Source organism: Pelophylax lessonae (assembly GCF_965119305.1).
Source record: "Pelophylax lessonae genome assembly, chromosome: 2".
NCBI classification, from domain to species: Eukaryota; Metazoa; Chordata; class Amphibia; order Anura; family Ranidae; genus Pelophylax; species Pelophylax lessonae.
This window is the reverse complement of record NC_138769.1, coordinates 265,091,367-265,112,135: the sequence shown is the minus strand read 5'-3', so window position 1 is coordinate 265,112,135 and position 20,769 is coordinate 265,091,367. Positions and strand designations below refer to the sequence as shown.

Below are 20,769 nucleotides of genomic sequence, written 5' to 3'. Positions count from 1 at the left end.
TCCCGTGTGGTCTAGTTTCCTGGCACCCTTACAGTACACAAGGGCCATGAATCCTGACGATGCAAGTACTCCTACGCTTCCCATGCTGGTTACCAGGCTCGATCAACAAGATCACCTTTTGGGTCAGTTCACTCAGGCGTTGCAGACGTTGCTTGCACACACAGCACACCTTGCTCCTGGTGCTGCTAGGCCAGTGGTTTCTCCTGTTGTTGCACCCGCTGCTGCTCCTGTTGCCGCTCCTGCAGCTGAAGTTGCTGTTACCAGAGGGATGAATGGTTCAACCCCCCTTCAAGCAGCGCTATGGGCGTGAAAGGAGTAAGTTTCTTGGCTTCCTGAACCAAGTGGGCATATATTTTGAGGTGGTTCCTCAGGCTTCCTTATCTCGTTGCTCTCGGACAAGGCCTTGGCCTGGACGAATGCCTTATGGGAGAATGAAAATCCCATGATTCTCGATTACCCGTGTTTTGTTGCCTCCTTTCATAAGGTATTTGATGTGCCTGCTCACTCTGCCTCTGCTGCTAAGCGGCTTCTGTCCATTCAACAGGGTATACGAACCGTTGCCGAGGATGCCATCGAATTTCGTACCCTGGCAGCATAGGTGAGCTGGAATAATGAGGCTCTGGTGGCTGTCTTCCCTCATGCTCTCTCCTAAGCATTGTGGCAAAGGATCTTCCTGACAAGCTTGAGGCTCTCATTTCCTTCCTGATTTTGATCGATACCAGGCTCAGGGAGAGACCTTCGTTAAAGGAGCGCATGTGGGGGCCTCCTACCAGATTGGCTCCTACGTTTTCTTTCCCACCCATTCCTCCCTCACCTCCTGGGGATGGTACGTCTTGCTGTGAACCCATGCAGCTGGGGTTTACTCGCCTTTCCAAGGCTGAGCGGGCCTTTAGGAAGAGGGAGGGCCGGTGCCTGTATTGCGTCCTTGGTGGGCATTTCCTGAATTCTTCTCCTACCCGTCCGTGAAACGTTAGCACCTAAGGTCCTGTCGGGGGGCAGATCTTAGGTGGAATTTCCTCATCCTCGGTTTCCCGTAATGATAAACCGCTAATCACAGTTGTCCTCTCCTTGGCAGTGGGCTCGGTGGTTACCCAGGCGTTGGTTGACTCCAGTGCTGGCGGTTACTTTATTGACAGTACATTTCCTGCTGTTAATTCCATACCCTTGCAGCCTCGTGTTTCTCCACTAGTTATCAAGGCGATTAATGGCAGACCCCTGCAACCGGCACAGGTTGCCCACGAGACTGTTCTGGTTGATATGGCGAAAAGGGCTGTTCACAGGGAGTCAACCTTTTCCAGGTTATATCATCCCCACACTACCCTGTCGTTTTGGGTTAACCGTGGCTTCAAAAACACAATCCGATCTTTGATTGGCAGTCGGTCGAGATCCTCTCTTGGTCTCCACAGTGTGGCACTATTTGTATCCATGGGCATGTTAAGGTACTTTGTACCTCCTCGGATTCAGTGTTGCTTCCTGTACTCAGTATCAGGATGTGTTTGACAAGGTGCGCTTCCTCCCCATCGTCCGTATGATTGTGCCATAGACTTGCAACCTGGTGCCATTCCCCCTCGTGGCAGGGTTTATCCTCTCTCAGTTGCGGAGTATAAGGCCATGGAGGAGTACATTGCAGATGCGCTTGCCCAGAGGAACATTCGTAAGTCCACTTCTCCAGCAGGTGCTGTTTTTTTCGTTCATAAAGAAAAAGTGGGGGGGGAGTTGATACCTTGCATTGATTATAGGGGCCTCAATCGCATCACGGTCAAGAACGCATACCTAATTCCGTTGATTACTGAATTGTTTGACCTCCTCAAGGGAGCAACGGGCTTTATCAAGCTTGACTTAAGGGCCTTGTATAACCTCGTAAGGATCAAGGAGGTCGTCGAGTGAAAGGCCGCGTTTCAGAACCAGTCATTACGAATCTCTGGTGATGCCCTTTGGCTTGTGCAATGCGCCTCCTGTCTTCCAGGAGTTCATCTATGATGTCTTTCCTGATATGTTGCAGCAATGCGTGGTGGTCTGTTTGGATGACATCTTGATTTACTCTGACTCCATTGAATCACACTACCTGGATGTCAGACGGTGCTGCAACGGTTACGTGAGAATGGGCTTTTCTGTAAGCTTGAGAAATGTGAATTCCACCTGTCTCAGGTTGCCTTCTTGGGCTACATCATTTCAGCTGAGGGATTCCCCATGGACCTTCAGAAGGTTACAGCTATTCTACAATGGCCTAGCCCCAGTGGCCTCCGTTCAATTCAGCGTTTCCGTGGGTTTGCCAACTATTATCAGAAATTTATCAGGAACTTTTCTTCTTTGACCAAACCCATCTCAGATCTGACCAAGAAGTGCAGAGATTCCCACAATTGGACGCCTGCTGCCATCCAAGCTTTCGAGGCCCTCAAGTCTGCTTTCGCTTCGGCTCCCATTCTGTCTCATCCCAATCCTGGTTTACCCTTTGTCCTAGAGGTGGATGCGTCTGAGACGGGAGTAGGCGCCCTCCTGTCTCAGCGCCGGACACCTGATGGACCCTTAATTTCTTGTGGATTCTACTCCAAGAAGCTGTCTCCAGCTGAATGCAATTATGAGATTGGAGACAGAGAGCTCTTGGCCATTATCCTGGCTCTCATAGAATGGAGACACTTGTTTGAAGGTTCTGTGGTTCCGGTTCTCATTCTCACTGATCATAAGAATCTAATGTATCTCTCAGAGGCCAAGGGGCTCACACCCCATCAGGCCAGATGGGCCTTGTTCTTGTCTCGTTTTAACTATGTGGTCTCCTATTTGCCCAACTCCAAGAATGTTAAAGCTAATGCCTTGTCTAGCCAGTTTTCTGAGTTGTCCAGGGAGGACTCTGTGCCGGTAATACCTTCAGATCATATCATGGCTGCCATCCGTACCAACTTAACCTCTCCTCTTGGGGAATGGATTTTAGCTGCCCAACCTGTTGCTCTCACAGAGAGACCTGCTGGCAAATGTTTTGTACCTGAGAGGTTGCGCATCAGACTGTTGCACACATAAAACAATTCCAGGATTTCCGATAATTCTGGTACAACCTGGGCCTGATGATATCTACCTTTGAGGTGGTTTCGTTTGCATACGAGGTCCCTGCAAAGGGAGATTCGGGACAAGACTCTGCAATCTCTGGACACTCAGATCGGGCTGAGTCGGGGAGTCCCAGATATGGTGACTTCGCTCTCTGGAGCTTCGGTTGGGAAAATCCTTCCTCCCCTTGTACTGGACCAGCTGGGGAGGGGTCCTTGGCAACCTCAGTTGGCAGGCGCTGGACCACGGGGAGTGGTCCCTTCATTCGGAGGTGTTTCATCAGCTACAGTGGGGATCGAAAGTTTGGGCACCGCAGGTAAAAATTTGTATTAATGTGCATAAAGAAGCCAAGGAAAGATGGAAAAATCTCCAAAAGGCATCAAATTACAGATTAGACATTCTTATAATATGTCAACAAAAGTTAGATTTTATTTCCATCATTTACACTTTCAAAATAACAGAAAACAAAAAAATGGCGTCTGCAAAAGTTTGGGCACCCTGCAGAGTTAATATCTTGTACTGCCCCCTTTGGCAAGTATCACAGCTTGTAAACGCTTTTTGTAAACGTTTTTTGTAGCCAGCCAAGAGTCTTTAAATTCTTGTTTGAGGTATCTTTGCCCATTCTTCCTTACAAAAGTCTTCCAGTTCTTTGAGATTTCTGGGCTGTCTGTCACGCACTGCTCTTTTAAGGTCTATCCATAGATTTTCAATTAGGTTGAGGTCAGGAGATTGTGAAGGCCATGGCAAAACCTTCAGTTTACGCCTCTTGATGTAATCACCCGTGGATTTCGAGGTGTGTTTAGGATCATTATCCATTTGTAGAAGCCATCCTCTCTTTAACTTCAGCTTTTTCACAGATGGCATCAAGTTACCATCCAAAATTTTATTGAATCCATTTTTCCTTCTACTCGTGAGATGTTCCCTGTGCCACTGGCTGCACTAAAACCCCAAAGCATGATTGATCCACCCCCATGCTTTACAGTTGGACAGAGGTTCTTTTCATTAAATTCTGTGCCCCTTCTTCTCCAAACGTACCTTTGCTCATTCCGGCCAAAAATTTCAATTTTAACCTCATCGGTCCACAGAACTTGTTTCCAAAATGCACCAGGTTTGTCTATATGTTCATTTGCAAAGTTCAAACGCTGATTTTTGTGGTGAGGACGTAGAAGAGGTTTTATTCTGATGACTCTTCCATGAAGACCATATTTGTACAAGCATCTCTTTATAGTGGAATAGTGTACCACAACTCCAGTGTCTGCCAGAACTTTCTGGAGGGATCGTGCAGTCAAACGTGGATTTTGAATTGTTTTTCTCACAATCCTGCGAGCTGTTCTGTCTGATATTTTTCTTGGTCTTCCAGATCTTGCTTTAACTTCCACTGTTCCTGATGACTGCCATTTCTTAATTACATTTCGAACAGAGGATATTGACATCTGAAAACGCTTTGCTATCTTCTTATAGCCTTCTCCTTTGTGAGCGTCAACTATTTTCAGTTTCAGTTTTCTAGACAACTGCTTAGAAGATCTGATCATCTGATTGTTAAGGCAAGGTCAGATGAGTCTGGGCATTTAAAACCTTTGAGATTGACATCACCTGGTCTTCCCAGACGATGATTGAGAACAATCCATGACACTGGCAGGTCTCAGCCTTGCAAAGGGGGCAGTGCATGATATAAATTCTGCAGGGTGCCCAAACTTTTGCAGACGCCATTTTTTTGTTTTCTGTAATTTTGAAAGTGTCAATGATGGAAATAAAATCTAACTTTTGTTGACATATTATAAGAATATCTAATCTATAATTTGATGCCTTTTGGAGATTTTTCCATCTTTCCTTGGCTTCTTTATGCACATTAATACAAATTTTTACCTGGGGTGCCCAAACTTTCGATCCCCACTGTATGTCTCCAGTGGGGTACTCCCGAGGTGGATTTTTGGTGTCTCAACTCAACAGAAAGGTGCAGAGGTTTGTGGCTCATTCAAGGGATCCACTGGCAAAGGCCACAGACGCGCTGGTTGCCCCGTGTGGTCAGTATCATCTGATTTACCCCTTCCCTCCTCTCAAGCTTCTGTCCAGACTCCTATGCAGGATCGAGGCAGAAGTGATTCCGGTCATCTTAGTGGCCCCGGACTGGCCTCTGCCGGGCTTGGTATGCCGATCTGGTACGGCTGGTTGCCGACGTTCCTTGGAAGCTTCCTCTCAGGGAGGATCTGCTGTCCTAAAGACAGATCTTCCATACTGCTTTACAGTCGCTGGCTTTGATGGCTTGGCTGTTGAATTGCAGGTGCTAAAGGATAGAGATCTGTCTGAGTCTGTGATTGACGTTGTTAAAAGCTAGGAAATCTACTTTGAGGAAGATCTGCCATTGTACGTGGAAGACGTACATTGCGTGGTGTAAGTCTCTTGGGGTGCATCCTCGCTCCTTCTCGGTGGCTCCGATCTTAACCTTCCTTCAACAGGGGGTTGGACAGAAAATGGCCTTGAGCACCATCAAGGGCCAGGTATCAAAATATTCGGGATATTCCCCTGCTTACATTGTCCCAGAAGGTGGCCTTTTTGGTGGCAGCATAACCCAATAGTCAAGAATGACAGGAGCTGTGTCCGCCAATGAACATCAGAAAAATGGATTTTATGGTAAGTCAAAAATCCCATTTTTTTTTATGCGATTAGGGTGCCAATCTCATAAAATGGCGCCGCAATGCTTCGGACATAGAGCAGATGCAATTTTGTGCATCAAGGAAATGCCTGCCAAGTTACACTTTTTACCGTGCTTTTCTGCAGTTTGAATGGGCCCTCAATGAGCTCTTACAAGGGAGTTGATCCATACCTATCTAGCTATAAACAGCTACATTATGAAATAGCTGACACATTATTTTTAGAGACACCGCTTAAAGGTGGCAATACAAATGTCCAGGTTATAGTAACACAGGTTAGAAATATATAATAAAGTCAAATCTTGTTACAAAATTATTAGACACGGGTTGCTAAGAACCGATCGGCTATTTTTTTAGATCACCTCTAGATAGTACATTATGCCAGAAAGCCAGAGCATCTTTGATCGCAATTAAACCTATGAGTAGTTCAGACTGTTTACTATAATTTAATATTTCATGCACATGCCCCAACATTTTTTTCTAGTCGAACATAATAATATTATATAGAAATTTTATACCGGCATTCCCATTATAACCATAGCGGAATTAATGTTAACTGTAGATAATAAATGTACAAGTCGGAACAGTTTACATCACACACTTTGTTGATATATTCCATTTATTATTATTAATGTTATATTGTCATTTACAGGCAAAATATATATTTTATAAAACAAGCAACTTTAGACCACTGGTTGTATTTTGCACATACACAAATTTAAATTGAAGGCAAAACATTTTTAAATGTTTGATAGAGTAAAGGCTGGTACACACGGACCAAATATCGTCCGGCTCAATCGGCCAGTTTAAATGGCCACTGTGTACAGCAGCTTTTCTGGTTTCCGCTGAGCGGGCATCCTTGAAAACCAGCCGATTAGCATCTGATCAGTGCTCACAGTCAATGGCTGTGAGCGCAGACCGGTGTATTCTGATGGAGGGGCGGCAGTCTCCCTGTCAGCAAACAATAGCTCAGCGGGGATCTACAGTAAGCTCCTCCGTTTTTTTTTTTGTTTTTTTTGTTCAGCCCGCTGGGCACTACACTACAGTACACTACCTGTATGTAACAGGCCTAATGGAGGGTATAACTGTCAGTTTGTTTGCCATCTGTGTCTCATTTACTTTCTGTCCCTAGCCAAAACAAGAAGTTCAATTGAGAGGAAATACCTCCAAAGTGAGGGAACCCATGGTTGTCACTAGGGTCACTAGAATTATTGTCCCTGTTTATAGATTTTTCCCTTTATTACTGTTCTGCAGACAACCCAAAATTTGGGATCTTTAACTTTCTGTGATAACAGTAAATGTGACAAATAGAAAGGGTTAATCTCCCTAACAGGGGTATAAACAGCAACAATAACCCGCCTGATGTTCTAATCTCTCTCCACTCTGTCCAAAGCTTAAAAAAGAAAAATGTTTGCTTTTAATTATACTTTAGGACACAATTTAAAAAAAAGAAAAACTTTTTATTAGATTTTAAGAAATACAAACACCTGGAAACCGCAGGAACCTAGAAGGAAAGGGATAATTACAGAGGTTGCCTCTCAGGGCAAAAATTATCTACATAAATCACAGTTTGATACAAGTTTCTTATGTAGTAGTAACATCAACAAATTATTTTCGATATCAAGCTAACCATGGTTGCCAAGCTCTTTCAAAGGTCTGCAGTGAGCCCATTCTAATCACTAATAGTCTTTCGAATGAGTAATGAGTCTGGGCAGTGGTTATGACCTCGGCCAGGTTGGGCGCCATTTCTCCCCTCCAGTGTCATGTGATAGTAAGTGTGGCCTCTAATAAGATGCTGGAGACTATCCTTCGATAAACAGGAGGAAATTTATCGATGCCAGGGTTTAGGATTGACAAAGCTGGTTCTTGAGTAGTGAGAATTCCAGAGATACTGGAATGGAGTTGGAACACAGCCCGCCAGAAGATATGTAGATTTTTACCAGTCCAGAAGATGTGGAGTAGATTTCTAACCCCATAACATCCTCGCCAGCATAAAGAGGATCCACCAGAAGAGAATTGGGCAATACATTATGAGGTGAGGTAATACCAGGTAGTTATTTTTTGTGAGTTCCCAATGGGTAACACAGTGGGATATGGCATATGCATAGCGAATTGCCATGGTCCACTGGGAGGTAGTGTAGGGTGCATAAAGGTCTTCTTCCCACGCTTGGATGGGGGGGGGGGGGGGGGGTGGGGGTGTCATAAAAAAAATGTTTGTCCTGTAGGACATACAAAAAAAGACGAGATACCTGTAGAAGGTGTGAGAGATTGATTTTTATTATTAAACATTTTTAAAAGTTTACAGGTATAAAGAGGGACAGTTTTTCATGTTTTCATTTTTCTTGTGTGTTCTGAATGGAGCTCAGCATAGAAGGTAAAAACTAATGAAAACTTGCAGTCAGCAGGCTCTAGAGCTGCAGGCAACATGGGATAATCATAATATTTTCTTATGCAATATTACATGTTAATATGCACAGTAATACCACAGATAAAACAAATTTGACCTGGTCCAAAGTTGTTGTTATAAAATTATAGCTTCCTTAAGAGGTTTCGATATATTGCCAGTCTGAATAAACAACGTTTTGAAAGGGTTAAATCACCTCAGGTCACTAATTTTACCATGCATGATTATAGGTAGACTTAAATAATTATTTTCCTAGTTTGGACTAGTTTTGAAGAAAACTTGGGACATTATATTACTATCTGGTTATGTTGTTTGTTTAGCCCATTCCCCCTCACCCTCCCTTTGAAGACTCTCGGGTGAAATCTTTCATGCGTTTCGTATTTTAATATCCGTCATTGTTTTCTGATAGCAAAGCTATCTGCTCTATCCCACTTTATGTTACTGTACTTGTGAACTCACTCCTGGCGATCTTGTGTTTACCCTCCCTATGGGGTATCTTCTATTCCTTTGTATTGTAACGTATTGCTGTAACAGATTTCTCTCTTTTTGAAAACCTAAAAATTATTGAAATAGAATAGTTTTGAAAAGCAGTATCTTAGACAGATTAATTTGTTTTTGCAAACTATTTGAGTATAAAGGATTAAGATGATTTTGATCCACTTATGGAGTGAGCCATGAAGTGGAAAGAGTCCATGCCACACACCTCAGGTGTCATATAAATTACATTTACAGTTGCTATAGTGTGTGATAATACAAAAAAAGAAAGAAGTTTCATGTGTGATAACGTGAAAATTTTCACCAGTGTGTTAGTAGCACCTATAGGTTTCCCCTGATGTGATGTTAACACCCAATTCTTAACAAGTCTTCACTCTCAAAGTTAGATGTTAGCACAGCTTTATCTTTTCTCGCTATGTGAAGTGCCAGTTATTGCTTAGGGGCTGCTGGATTAAAAGGAGAATTCTACCTTTTGCAAAATAAATAAAGACACCCATTTTCCAAAATTGTGCATTAATTTGTTTTGCATTTGAGCCTGTAAAGCATTGCAACTGTGATCGTCAGATCGTGGGTGCAGTGCTCTGGCTCCTGCAGATTCTTCCTCCAGTCCCTAGTCTGTACTTCAGCTATGGAGCTTGAGGAAGTATCAGCGGACTTCAATTGTGGCGATGTCACTGCACTTGTACTCCATTGAAAACTACAGTCCCTCTGCTGCAGTAGAAGATGGGACTTGTAGCTTTTTAATTCACAGATTCCTGTTAATGATTGACACAGCTGTTCACAACTGTGCCAATTTGAAATATGACAGAAGCCAGCAGGGAAAAGAACCTTGTTCAATTCGAGGGGTGTTTCATATTACACTAAATATTGGTGTAACATGAAACATGGTCTGAAAAGTGGAGGGAACTTTTAGAAATATATTTTTCAAAAAATCAGTCTGTGTAATATGCAAAAATCAATAGTATCCTCAAATCCCTTAATCTTGTTCTATTTGGGGCTCATGTCTGTAGAATGTAATATGCACATAGGTTCCCTCCATATCCATTAATGATTTTATATTTCAGAAGTGGATAAACAATGAAACGCTAATATTAAAGATGGTTGGGGGGTTGTCAACAAATACTTGTTTTTCTTACATTTTGTATTTCTTTTTTTCCAACTACACCAGGTTTTTGAGAAGAAGAACCAGAAATCTGCACAAACAATTGCTCAGTTACACAAAAAGTTGGAACATTATCATAAGAAACTGAAGGAGATTGAACAGAATGGTATATCACGACAGCCAAAGGATGTCTTGAGGGACATGCAGCAAGGACTAAAAGATGTGGGAGCCAACGTGAGGGCAGGCATTAGTGGCTTTGGTGGAGGAGTAGTCGAAGGTGTTAAGGGAGGGCTTTCTGGCCTGTCACAGGTCACGCACACAGCAGTGGTGTCAAAGCCGAGAGAGTTTGCTAGCCTTATTCGCAACAAATTTGGCAGTGCTGACAATATCCCCCATCTAAAAGACGGCATAGAAGAAGACAGTGAGACACAAGGGGGTGCAAGAGCACTGAGTGGCAGTGCAACTCTGGCGCCAAGTCCCAAGTATGGGAGTGATGATGAATGCTCTAGTGCTACCTCAGGCTCAGCTGGAGGAGGAAGTAATTCTGGGGCTGGACCTGCAGGACCTGGTAGCCCAAGATCTAACACTCTAGATGGGCATCACCATGGGCATCATGGGGGATTTGATGCCATTCTTGAGGAACTCTGTGAAATCAAAGATGGGCAGAGTCATCTTGAGGATTCAATAGAAGACCTAAAATCACAACTGCAGCGAGACTACAGCTACATGACACAGTGTCTCCAAGAAGAGCGCTACAGGTTAGTATTGTAAATTTAGCATATATTTTAGTTGGCAAAGTATGATGCAAATTTTACAACTTCATTAACATACCAGCTCGCTGTAATAAGTGAATGCATTTAAAGTGGAGTTCCGGCCTATTTTGCAACTTTAGTGATGCCTGGAGTGCTCGCTATGCTGATCAACAATTGGGCATTTTCAATTTTTTTCGGGGGTCCCTTACCTTATTTTCAGGGCATTTTTGATTGTACTTCCTCCTTCTTCCCCCTCTGTGGCCACGGCCACCGACATCACTTCCGCCTTTGCATTGCATCCTGGGAGCTGTTTGTCATCACTCCCAGGAGGCTGGAATCAGAAAGAACTCCCAGAATACTCCCTGGAATCAGGAAGAAGGACACAGCAGATTACACTGCGGCTTCAGATGCCCACGTCTAAGATGGCCGTGCCCAGACAGCGTTTTTAGAAGTAAGAGTTTGACTAAAATCCAATACTGTACACCTTGTAAGTATGAGAATAGCGGTTCTGTAAAGGGTGATGGATTCGTATTATAGGGGTATTTTTAGTTAAAAAAGGTATTTGAGGCCGGAACTCCGCTTTAATTTGATAAGTGTACCAAACTGCCTTCACTAATAATTTGATACATCACAGCAAATAATCAGATTCTAATAGATTTGTAAACCTTCCTCTATGGGTGAGCTACACAAACACAAGCACACACTACATAGTTACATATAGTTACATAGTAGGTGAGGTTGAATAAAGACAATAGTCCATCCAGTTCAACCTGTGTAGGTGTGTGTGGCCGTTATCATCTCTCATACCCCTGAATGTTCTGATCCTTGAGAAGAACATCTAAGAGTCTTTTGAGAGCCACCATACTTCCTGCAGAAACCACCTCTTGTGTTAGAGAATTCCACAATCTTGTAGTCCTAACAGTAAAGAACCCCCTACGTTGCCTGAGGTTAAAACTTCTCCTCTAATCGCATTGTATGCCCTCGAGTCCTCATGCAATCCCTTTGACTAAATAGCTTTTTTTCTATGCCGAGATCACCATTGAGATATTTATAAATTGCTATCATGTTCCCTCAGGCGTCTCTTCTCCAGGGAGAATAAATCAAACGATTGCAGACGCTCTTCATAATTAAGGTCCTCCAATCCCCTAATCTGCCTTTCTCTGGACTCTCTCCAGCTCCAACACATCCCTCCTAAAGACTGGCGACAAGAACTGGACAAAATACTCCAGATGTGGTCGGACCAGAGTTTTATAAAGTGGAAGGATTATAGTTTTATCTCTAGAATACATCCCTTTCTTTATGCATGCTAATATTCTGCCGGCTTTGGCAGCTGCCGCTTGACATTGCATGCTATTGCCTAGTCTATCCTCTACCAAGACTCCCAGATCTTTCTCCATTTTTGATTCCCCCAAAGGTTCCCCCCCTAAAGTGTATTGTGCTTTTATGTTTTTTTTCCCCAAGTGCAAAACCTTACACTTCTCCACATTAAACCTCATTTGCCACGTCGTTGCCCACTCTGTTATTTTGTCCAGGTCATTCTGTAGGATATCTGCTTCATGCTGTGCAGTTATTGCCCTGCCCAATTTTGTCTGCAAAAACTGATATAGAACTACTGATCCCGTCCTCAATGCTGTTTATGAATAAATTGAACAAGGTTGGTCCCAGGACTGAGCCTTGGGGGACCCCACTTACCACCTCAGACCAGTCTGAGTATGCGCTATTTATTACCACCCTTTGGACAGGCCCTTTTAGCCAGTTCCGTATCCAAGAGCAAACCTTGCGGTCGATGCCTGCAGACCTTAAAAGATAAATTAAGCGCTTGTGGGGAACTGTATCAAACGCCTTAGCGAAATCCAGGTACACCACATCCACTGGTCTCGCCCTATCTAGCTCACAGCTCACCTCCTCGTAGAATGTTAAGAGATTGGTTTGACAAAGCCCATTTGTAAACCCGTGCTGATTACTGCTGATGATGTTGTTGTTTTTAGCAAACTCTACGATACAGTCCCTTATCAACCCCTCCAGAAGTTTACATACTATCGATGCCAGACTGACAAGCCTATAATTTCCTGGGACATGTGCCTCTGCCCTTTTTGAATATCGGTATCACGTTAGCAAATACCGATATTTGCTAACGTGATAAGCATCTTATCTTTAGTTTTATCTCTGTCTTATATTGCTGTCTGTAGCTCCAACTATTTATGCAAATAGATGCTTTGCATCTGTTTTTCATTTCAGTATATTGGAAAAGGGGAAAAAATGGTCAAAAGGGAAAAATCGAATTGAAATTAAATTGAAGGAGAACTTTTATACTACTGTCTACATCCGTGTAAAAAAATAAACACACACTCTGAAAAATTGTTAAGGTTTTCAATATATTTGAACAGGCAAACATTAGCTCTTTATTTAAACAGTGCCTACAGATAAATTGACACATAGAATTGACATAAGGGGGTTTATTTAGAAGGTAAAGTTTACCGCATGTGATAACACAGTCACCTGACTCATTTGCATAAATTATTGCATGTGGTAAATAAAGCCAATTCACAAAAAAAAAAAAACAATTATGCGGTATTTACAGCAAAATAAAAAATGTGCTGGTAAATATAATTAAAAAAACATTTGGTAAGGTAAGTCCAATTCAAAAACAGGCCAGAGAGTAAAAAAAACATGCAATTTTTTATCACCAGGGTTTTGCTGGTGGTATCACATGCGGTATTTGCCCCCCCCCCCCAGCTGGTTGCTAAGGAGCGGACCGGGAAACCAGCCACCGCGTCCTTAATAACGGATGACTCATCAGCTGTCAGCTGATTACCACTGACAGCTGAATGAAAAAAGAACATGCTGGCTATTAAAAATTATGAAAAAGGCAGGGGGCTTACACCACCGTTTTTTTAAAAAAAATTTCTATTGCCAGCAATGGTATTGTTTTGCTGGCAATTTAAATGTCATTTCATTCATTTTTTTTTCTTTGGAAATGTCATTTTTGCTGCAGCGTGTTCTATATATGCATGGGAACTGGTATGCATGGGGAGGACCCCACACTTTTTTTTTTTTAGCAACCAGCTTAATGCGGTAAACTACCGCATGAGAAAATGCGGCAATTACTGCTCAATCAAACAAATATCACAAAATTCTTAGTGAATTTCACTTTTAAAACTGATTTACGGCAAGCACAATTTTACCAGCTGTTATTTAACTCTTAGTGAATTGACCCCAGTGTATTTATTCTCATAATCTAAATGAACTTAACCACTTAAGCCCCGGAAGATTTTACCCCCTTCCTGACCAGGGGGTATTTTGCGATTCGGCACTGCGTGACTTTAACGGACAATTGCGTGGTCGTGCGACGCTGTACCTAAACGAATTTGACATCCTTTTTTTCCCACAAACAGAGCTTTCTTTTGGTGGCATTTGATCACCTGTGCGATTTTTTGATCACGCGCTATAAACAAAAAAAGAGCGTCAATTTTGCAAAAATAACAATATTTTTCACATTTTTTTTATATGAAATTCCCCCCAAAAAAAAGTAAAAATCAAATTTTTTTAAAATTTTCGGCCAATTTGTTTTATGCTACATATGTTTGGTAAAAAAAATCACAAAAAGCGTATTTTGATTGGTTTGCGCAAAAGTTATCGCGTTTACTAACAAAGGGAAAGATTTTTGTCATTTTTGTTGTTTTTTTTTAACGCGTAATGGCGGCGATCTGCGATTTTTTTTGCGGTACTGCGACATTGGGGCGGACAGATCGGACCCTTGACTGACATTTGTGACACTTTTGGGGTTACCAGTGACATTTCTACAGTAATCAGTGCTATACATATGCACTGTTACTGTAAAAATACACTGGTTGTGAAGGGGTTAACTTTATTTGGAAGGGAGGGGCTGTGTGTATCCCTAGGGGCGTGCTTTCTACTGTGATTGGCTGTGGTTTGAGCTGTAAGGACACTGATCAACGGATCTACATACTAGATCCGTTTTATCAGTGTCTTTACAGCGAGGAGAATGACAGGCAGCTTGTTTACACAAGCTGCCTGACATTCTCCCTCTCCCCCGCCGATCGCCGAGTGACCGGCGGACATCGGGTCCGCTGGTCACACGCGCGGGGGGGTCCGTGACCACGCGGGAGCGGGAGCGCGCCTCCGGGGGCGCGCGCTCGCTCCCTAGACCCTCACAAGCTAGTGACGTAGCCCTACGTCACTTTGCCTGTGAGGGGCTGACTGCCGACGTAGATCGGCGTTAGGCAGTCGGCAAGTGGTTAAAGTATGATTTTTTTTTTTTTTTAATTGTCATTAAAACCTTTTTTCTCTTACGTCCTCCGACAGTCGCCGCCTCTTCATATTCGTCACATATGGGGTATTAGACTTTGCTCCGAAGGAGTAGCTAGGCAACAGAATATGTTAACAATAAAGCTTTAACATATCCCACCCTCAAGGGGTGGTCCCCTCAGTCAATACCCTCCTACTTCCTGCAACCATATCTCAGTTTTAATGTCTAGCTTGTCAGGAGTGGCTGGCTCTCTCTGTGCTGGGACTTTTTGTCCCAGACTCTTTCTTCTTTTTGATATTTTGTTTGAGTTTTCTCTCTACCTTTACTTAGCTGTTATTTTTGTCAGCATTAGTTAGTTCTTCGGACGAAGAGGATCATGCGGACTGGGTCTCGGGCTGATCCCCCTGGTCGCAGGTCGTGGGTCAGTGGCTTCCCAGTCTGCCATCGAGCGTTCAGCCAGGTAACGCTCCTGGCACGGTGAACGACCCATCCCTGTTCGGTGCAGGGATGATTGGTGAGGTGGCTACCTCACCGGACGCTGTGCGGTTTCTGAACCGCCATTGTGTGCGTCTTGAATTGCGACTCTCCCTGCCTCATGTGCAGCGGCTTGTTCGCCTGTGCGGGTTCCCCACGCCATGTGAGGTAAGTGTATCTATGTGGGGACCTGTCTGTCTGGGGGGGGTCTCAGTCTGGGACTGTGTAACCTGCCTTTAATCACACTGCTTGTCTCCCTATATCTCGGCTGCATGCTGTGGGCTGCAAGGGGGGGGGGAGCTGTATGACACTGAGTATGTCAGGCTGGGCAGTGTGAGGAGCTGTGTGCTGTGGGGCATGTTTTTAATGGCATGTTGGGGCATATACAGCGATCGCTGCGGCGATCTAACATGTATCCATATAATGGGATAATATTGTGTGTGATTTTATGCACTGTGGAGCGGCGATTTTGGCGCCAAACGGCGCCATTTTACCGGCGCCCGCTCCGGCCGCATGGTTTACATGCACGGCGGCCATTTTCTTGTAGCCTCCATAGGCTTACATAGAGCGCCCTGGCAGCATCACTTCCTCTCTCCTGGAAGCACCGATCGAGGCAGCAGCAGCAGCGGAGTCTCCTCAGGTTTTATCCTTCTATTCCTGTGTTCCATTGCCTGTATTCAGTCTGTATATTCCCTGTGGGGGTCTCATTGTGCCTGAGTGTGGTGCGGTGGGCTGCGCTTGCCGCGCTTGCTGTAAGGGGGCAGTTAACCCTTGGTTGTCTGGCATACAGGGGCAATGGATTCTCAGGAGGGCAAGTTTCCCACAGTATTGGTGGAAAGCCAGGGGACCGCTGTTTCCCCCCCAGGGGGGGATTTGGCCACTATTGTGGCTGGCCTTGCTGCACAGGTGCAAATGCTGGTGGCTGCTCAATCTACTAAACGGCCCAGAGTTGCTCTGTCCTCTGATTCTGAGGGTGAAGGTGATGGGGCTGTTCTGGCGGGGACCCCCCTATCGGGGTCCCGCTCCTCTCTTGATCTAGTGGGGTCTGAGGTAGAGGCTGAAGTTGAGGGGGTTGATAATTCTCCCCCTGGCTCGCCTGAAGAGCTTGCAATCATGGATGAGTTGATTGCTTCCATTAAGCAGACGCTACGTTTGCAGGACGAGGTGTGTCCCCCAGCTGCCTTGGCGGCTTATGGGACGCAGAGAAAACGCAGGACGCCGCAGGTTTTTCCCTGCAATGCTGATTTTCAGCGCGCTGTTAAGGACCAATGGCGCGATTTGCGCAAGCCTTTTGCGGTACCAAGTAAATTTAAGCTGCGTTATCCTTTCTCGCCTGCCACTGATGAACGGTGGTGTGTGCCTCCGCCAGTGGATCATGCTATTGCGGTTTTGAACAAAGCCACTGCGATCCCTGCAGAGGGATCCCCTGTTTTCCGTGATGCCACGGATAGGAGACTGGAGTCTCTTGCCCGTCATACTTATTCTGTTACGGGTTCTATGCTTAAGGCTCTGTTTGCTTCTCTCATGGCGGCCCAGGCGATCGCAAGTTGGACGCAGATGCTTAGGCGCGTCCTAGTGGCCGATTCGGCCTCGGCGGCGACCCTGGATATGGTGGATCAGATCCACCAGGGTGTCATGTATCTGTGTAATGCGGACCTGGACCTGATTCCGTTGGCCGCGCGTGTGCACAGCGTGGCGGTGTTGTCTCGCCGCCTGGTTTGGTTGAAATGTTGGTCGGTGGACCAATCTTCACGTAAAACCTTAGCCAATCTGCCTTATGATGGGTCTCGCCTTTTTGGGGAGTCCCTGGATGTGTTGATTAAGGGGATTACCGGGGGTAAGAGCACTCTCTTGCCCCATTTCCCCAAGGCTAAGGGGGCTTCTGGGAAGAAGCATGCTCATTTTCGGCCCCCTCAGGGGTCCTTTCGTGCCTTTCGGCCGCACTACAAGGGCAAACCGTTCAAGGGCCAGGGCTCTCAGAAGAAACCCTGGTCTGGGAAACAGAAGTCCGGCCAATCCGGACCTGCGGCCCATAACAGTTCGGCCTGAAGGGGCGCCCTCACCCAGTTTTGGGGTGGGGGGACGCTTGCTCGGTTTTCTTCAGCCCTGGTTGGCCCGTGTGCGGGACAGATGGGTTCTGGAAATCGTTCGATCTGGTTACAAGATCGAGTTTCTCTCTCGGCCAGAGAGCAGATTTTTTCCCTCAAATCTACAACTGTCTCCAGAGCGCCTGCGGGATCTGCACCTGGCGGTGCGGGACCTGAGGGCTCAGGGAGTGGTGGTTCCGGTGCCTCATCGGGACAGATTTCGGGGGTTTTATTCCAATCTGTTCACCGTGCCCAGAAAGGAGGGCAAGGTTCGTCCAATTCTGGACTTGAAAGCTCTGAACCGCTCTGTGCGGGTTCGCAAGTTCCGCATGGAATCCCTGCGCTCGGTGGTGGCTGCCCTGGTTCCGGGGGAATTCATGGCCTCCATCGACTTGAAGGATGCGTATCTTCACATCCCCATATTCGAGGGTCATCAGAGATACCTTCGATTTGCCATTGCGGAGGATCACTACCAGTTCGTGGCGTTGCCCTTTGGGCTCGCCTCGGCTCCGCGGGTCTTCACCAAGGTGCTTGCACCGGTTCTGGCATTATTGAGAGCCCAGGGCATTTCTGTCCTGGGGTATCTGGACGACATTCTGATTCGGTCTGCGACCAGTCAGGGTCTAGAGAAGGACCTGTCTGTCACGATGCAAACTCTGCAGGAGTTCGGTTGGACGATAAATGTTCCAAAGTCGACACTGAGTCCGTCGGTTCGTCTTCCCTATCTGGGAATGATACTGGACTCGGTGCAGGCGAAGGTCTTCCTGCCGGAAGACAAACTCAGGACTCTTCAGGAGGAAGTCAGGTCCCTCAGGGACGTTCCGAACTCGTCTCTGCGGACGTGTATGAGATGTCTGGGATTGATGGTCTCGGCTTTCGAGGCGATTCCTTTCGCGCAGTTTCACACGCGGGGTCTCCAGGCGGAGATCTTGTCCAAGTGGGACGGGCGACCTCAATCTCTGGATCTTCAGATCTCGTTGAGTCATCGCACCAGGGAAAACCTTCTGTGGTGGCTCCAGTCCCCGTTGGTGTCCGGGGGCAAGTCGTTTCGTCCGATCTCGTGGACGATAATCACCACGGATGCCAGCCTGTCGGGCTGGGGTGGTGTTCTGGGCGTTCTGTACGCCCAGGGGACCTGGTCGGAGGGGGAGTCTTCCCTCCCGATCAACATTCTGGAATTGCGTGCGATAAGGCTCTGTCTTCATCGCTGGACGGACCGGCTGCAGGGCTGCCCGGTTCGGGTGCAGACGGACAATGCCACGGCGGTGGCCTACATCAACCACCAAGGGGGCACCAGGAGTGCCCGAGCGGCTCGAGAAGTGGCCGACATTCTGTCTTGGGCCGAGACTCATGTCCCGGCGATAACGGCGGTTCACATTCCGGGAGTGGAGAACTGGCAGGCGGACTATCTGAGTCGCCAGACCCTGGATCAGGGGGAATGGTCTCTCCACCCGGCTGTCTTCCAGATGTTGTGCGCGAAGTGGGGTCTTCCAGATGTGGACCTGTTCGCGTCTCGCCTCAACTACAAGGTGAAGAGGTTCGTGGCAAGGACGCGCGACCCTCGGGCAGACGCGTCGGACGCGTTAGTGGCCCCGTGGCATCAGTACAGGCTGATGTACGCGTTTCCACCGATTCAGTTGCTGTCCCGGTTCCTTCGCAGGTTACACTCGGAACGCAGCACGGTGATTCTTGTGGCACCGGACTGGCCTCGCCGGTCCTGGTACGCAGACCTCGTGAATCTGGCGGTCGACGCCCCCTGGCGTCTGCCTCTTCGGGACGATCTACTGTCTCAAGGACCGATTTACCATCCTGCTTTACAGTCGCTGGCTTTGACGGCCTGGCTGTTGAGACCGAGGTCCTGAAGGAGAAGGGTCTCTCTCCAGAGGTTGTTCATACCTTGATCAACGCGAGGAAGTCTTCCTCGGGAAAGGTTTATTACCGTACTTGGAAGGCCTATTTTGCCTGGTGTGAGTCCAGGGGGTTTTCACCCCGCACGTACTCGGTTTCCCGTGTGCTGTCTTTCCTTCAGACGGGTGTCGATCAGCGTTTGGCGCTGGCTACGATAAAGGGTCAGGTGTCTGCGCTGGCCGTTCTGTTTCAACGTCCCGTGGCTTCCAACTCCTTGGTTGGCACTTTTATTCAGGGTGTGCGGCATCTGGTTCCTCCTAGGAGGGATCCTTTGCCCCCTTGGGACTTGAATCTAGTCCTGTCTGTGTTACAACGTGCTCCTTTTGAACAGATCAGGGAGATCTCGTTGTCTATGTTGTCCAAAAAGGTCGCCTTTTTGGTGGCGATCACTTCGGCTCGCAGAGTGTCGGAACTGGCGGCTTTGTCCTGCAAGTCTCCGTACCTGGTTGTTCATTTGGATAAGGTGGTCTTGCGACCTAATCCTTCTTTTCTGCCGAAACGAGTTTCGGAATTCCATCTTAACGAGGATATTGTTTTGCCTTCGTTGTGCACGAAGCCTAAACATCCAAAGGAGGTGAGATTGCATTCTCTGGATGTTGTTCGGGCGATTAGGGTTTACCTTAAATCGACTGAGTCTTTTCGAAAGACGGACTCCTTGTTTGTTCTTCCAGAGGGTCCTCGGAAGGGCATGGCGGCTTCCGCCTCTACCATTGCCAAATGGATCAGGCAGACCATTGAACAGGCCTATGCTTTGCAGGGGAAGGTTCCCCCTGTGCCTGTGAAGGCGCACTCTACTAGATCTCTGAGTACGTCTTGGGCCTGTCGTCATGGGGCTTCTGTAGCCCAGGTGTGTAAGGCGGCGACTTGGTCGACCGTACACACTTTCACAAAATTCTACAAAGTAGATGTTCAGGCATCGGCGGATGCTTCCTTTGGCCGCAAGGTTCTTAGTGCGGCTGTTCCCTAGGGTCCCTTGTTGGGGACTCCTGGCTGTTGGGATAAGTTTTGTATCCCCTGGTTTTTTGTCTTTTCCTGGGTTGTTGCTCCTGTTGAGCACTTATTTTTGCTGTTGCCCAGCTGGTTTCCTTCCTTTGGTAAGGTTCCTTTCTTTGATGTGGAGACTGCGTTGCCTTTCGGCGCGGATGCGTTTCCCACCCCTCATGTTTGCACTGCTTTGGGACGTCCCCATATGTGACGAATATGAAGAGGCGGCGACTGTCGGAGGACGTAAGAGAAAACGGAATTTTTGTAAAATCTTACCTGTAAAATTCCTTTCTCTGAGTCCTCCGACAGTCGCCGCCCCCGCCCCTCTTTTGGGGTTTGAATGTATACTCTACTGCTATTCCACTAAAACTGAGATATGGTTGCAGGAAGTAGGAGGGTATTGACTGAGGGGACCACCCCTTGAGGGTGGGATATGTTAAAGCTTTATTGTTAACATATTCTGTTGCCTAGCTACTCCTTCGGAGCAAAGTCTAATACCCCATATGTGACGAATATGAAGAGGCGGCGACTGTCGGAGGACTCAGAGAAAGGAATTTTACAGGTAAGATTTTACAAAAATTCCGTTTTTTTTTAAAAGAATAC

The 20,769-nt window shown here is 46.3% G+C and overlaps 1 protein-coding gene across 3 annotated transcripts in view; it reads left to right on the top strand.

The window, feature by feature from the left end:
• Positions 1-20,769, top strand: part of TMCC2 (transmembrane and coiled-coil domain family 2) — a 248,176-nt gene that overhangs the window by 190,287 nt on the left and 37,120 nt on the right. For all 3 annotated transcript variants that reach the window (XM_082245570.1, XM_082245569.1, XM_082245571.1), the window contains one exon: positions 9,758-10,449. In XM_082245570.1, the coding sequence (XP_082101696.1) occupies positions 9,758-10,449 (692 nt within the window). The remainder of the gene's footprint in view (positions 1-9,757; positions 10,450-20,769) is intronic.